A 2,738-nucleotide genomic window follows, 5' to 3' on the forward strand; every position below is an offset into this window, starting at 1 on the left:
AACATTTGATAACACATGATTTAATAATCTGTAAAGTATGATAAATAACTTGTTATAATATGCTATTCACTTATATAATTTAAATTAAAAAATGAATATAATGTATATATCTAGTAGTCCCTCCGTCCGAATTTATATGGCGGAGTATAGATTTCGAGAGTCAAACGAATTATTTTTTACCCTATAGTACTTTTTACGTAGTTCCCAAATATATAAATTTTATTTTCAAAAATTTAGAGATTATGTATCCAAATTCACATTCAATATTAAAAAGTTTTTCTAGAAATTTCAATTTCTCGCACAGAGGAAGTAGCATATAGAGACCGCATCATTTCAATTATTTCCTTTCACCCTCCAAAACTGGGCCAAAGTCTCTTCTCCAACCCCACAATCACCATTCTATATACCACCTCTAAAATCTTTTTTCTTGTTCACATCCCAAAACCCTTAAACAAATAAGTCTCTCAACTTCTGTCACCTCCCAAAATTTAAACAAACAAGAAATGTTTGTCCCCTTACAACAAATACTAGTTTTGCTAATTGTGGTCATTTTCTCTGCTGCCACAAATACAACAACTGCAAGTGAAATCAAGAACTCAACTACTGCCCATGCACTATTCCCATATCCCACTCATGAAAATTTCAATGTTCAAGAAACCATTTCCCAATTAGCTACAAAAATCCAAACCCCACATGAAAAACAAGAAGAAGACTTTCATTTTGATGATGAAAATGGAGAAGAAAAGAGAAACTTGAAGCTCAAGCTAATTCACAGAGATAAATTATACTTTTCCAATTATTTCTCTAACCATAGCAAAATGTTTGAAGCTCGCATGAAAAGAGATGTGAAAAGGGTGTCTAGTCTCATTCACAGAATCACTGGTGGTGGAAATGGGTATCGGGTCGAGGAATTCGGGTCGGATGTAGTTTCGGGTATGGATCAAGGAAGTGGTGAATATTTTGTTAGGATTGGTGTAGGTAGTCCAGCTAGGAACCAATACATGGTTATTGATTCTGGCAGTGATATTGTTTGGGTACAGTGTCAGCCCTGTACCCAATGCTATCACCAATCCGACCCGGTATTCGACCCGTCTCTTTCCGGATCATTTGCCGGGGTATCTTGTGGTTCGTCGGTTTGTGATCGGGTTGAGAATTCGGGTTGTCATGCGGGTCGGTGCAAGTATGAGGTTCTATACGGTGATGGTTCGTACACTAGAGGTACAATTGCTATTGAAACACTTACTTTTGGTCATAATATGGTTAAAAATGTGGCTATTGGGTGTGGACATAGCAATAGTGGCATGTTTACTGCAGCTGCTGGTTTGTTGGGACTTGGTGGTGGGTCCATGTCACTTGTGGGCCAACTTGGTGGGCAAACGGGTGGGGCATTTAGTTATTGTTTAGTGAGTCGGGGCACCGAATCAACCGGGTCGCTTGAGTTCGGTCGCAGAGTATTACCCGTGGGTGCAGCATGGGTACCCTTGATCCGAAATCCACTGGCCCCGAGTTTCTACTATATCGGGTTAACGGGTCTTGGAATCGGAGATGCTCAAGTACCGATATCAGAGGAAGTATTTAAGATAACCGAGCTCGGAGATGGTGGAGTGGTCATGGACACTGGGACAGCCGTGACAAGGTTTCCTGCGGTAGTGTATGTGGCGTTTCGAGATGCATTCTTAGCAGAAACCGCTAGCCTTCCTCGGGCACCCGCAATCTCAATATTCGACACGTGTTACGATCTAAACGGGTTCGTGACGGTTCGGGTACCAACCGTTTCATTTTTCCTCATGGGTGGGCAAATACTAACCCTTCCAGCTAGAAACTTTCTAATTCCAGTGAATGATAAGGGTACATTCTGCTTTGCATTTGCTCCATCAGCATCAGGACTTTCCATAATAGGAAATATCCAACAAGAAGGCATCCAAATTTCTTTTGATGGAGCAAATGGTTTTGTGGGATTTGGTCCCAATATTTGCTAGCTTATAATTAAATTATGTAAAGCAAATGTTTTTTGTTTTTATTTTGAAAGAAATGACAAGGAATATGGAGAAGGAGAATTAGGAAGAGGAAGGAATCCTCGTGAGATTATCGAGTGAAGTTTTGTTAGTATAATGTAACAATATTAAATATTAGTTCCTTTAAATACTATTGAAGATATGAAGTAAAGAATGTAACCATATATTGCTATTAATTATGTACTTTTTAATTAAGTAAACTTATGTGGCTAGTCTTCGCAGCACCTAATGATTAAAATCCCAAAGGTATCTTCTTTACTTGTTTTAGGGAGTAACAGAGATTCTAGCTAGTAAACATTATTTTATAGTCATTGATCAGCTTTCCTCAATAAAGATATCTTTGGGGAGATTTTGTAGTATGGTTATACTTGCTACTCATTAAAATGGTGCAAACAGAACTGCAAAGAAACTATATTAGTAAAATTGTCTTCGTCTAACCTATGAGTTCGAGCCGTGAAATCAATCGATGCTTCGTACATCATATCCCTTGGGCTTGGAGTACGGCTGCCCTTTGAACAGAACTACAGAAGTGTGAAACAAAGACGAGGGTATTAGTAGCGGCGGAGCCACCTTTGTCCAAAGGTTGTCAATTGACATCTTTTCGCCGGAATATAATATTGTATAGCTAGGTAATATTTTTTATGTTCTATATATTGAATCTCTTTGACTTTTTTTTATATATTTATTTTTGTTATATTTTAATTTTTCTTAGTCAAAATTGAG

General features: G+C 38.0%; 1 protein-coding gene across 1 annotated transcript; it reads left to right on the top strand.

Annotated features, from left to right (window-relative positions):
• Positions 1 to 366: 366 nt before the first annotated feature.
• On the top strand, positions 367 to 2,215 carry LOC104119366 (protein ASPARTIC PROTEASE IN GUARD CELL 2). The gene has a single exon (XM_009630856.3). The coding sequence runs from the start codon at positions 504 to 506 to the stop codon at positions 1,977 to 1,979; it is 1,476 nt and encodes a 491-aa protein (XP_009629151.1). The 5' UTR covers positions 367 to 503; the 3' UTR covers positions 1,980 to 2,215.
• The last annotated feature ends 523 nt before the right edge of the window (positions 2,216 to 2,738 follow it).

The sequence above is a fragment of the Nicotiana tomentosiformis genome, chromosome 4 (assembly GCF_000390325.3).
Source record: "Nicotiana tomentosiformis chromosome 4, ASM39032v3, whole genome shotgun sequence".
In the NCBI taxonomy this organism is placed as follows: Eukaryota; Viridiplantae; Streptophyta; class Magnoliopsida; order Solanales; family Solanaceae; genus Nicotiana; species Nicotiana tomentosiformis.

What these genes read in the sequence shown, in the direction of transcription:
- LOC104119366 (XM_009630856.3), top strand. Translation starts at nt 504, where the DNA reads ATGTTTGTCCCCTTACAACAAATACTAGTTTTGCTAATTGTGGTCATT.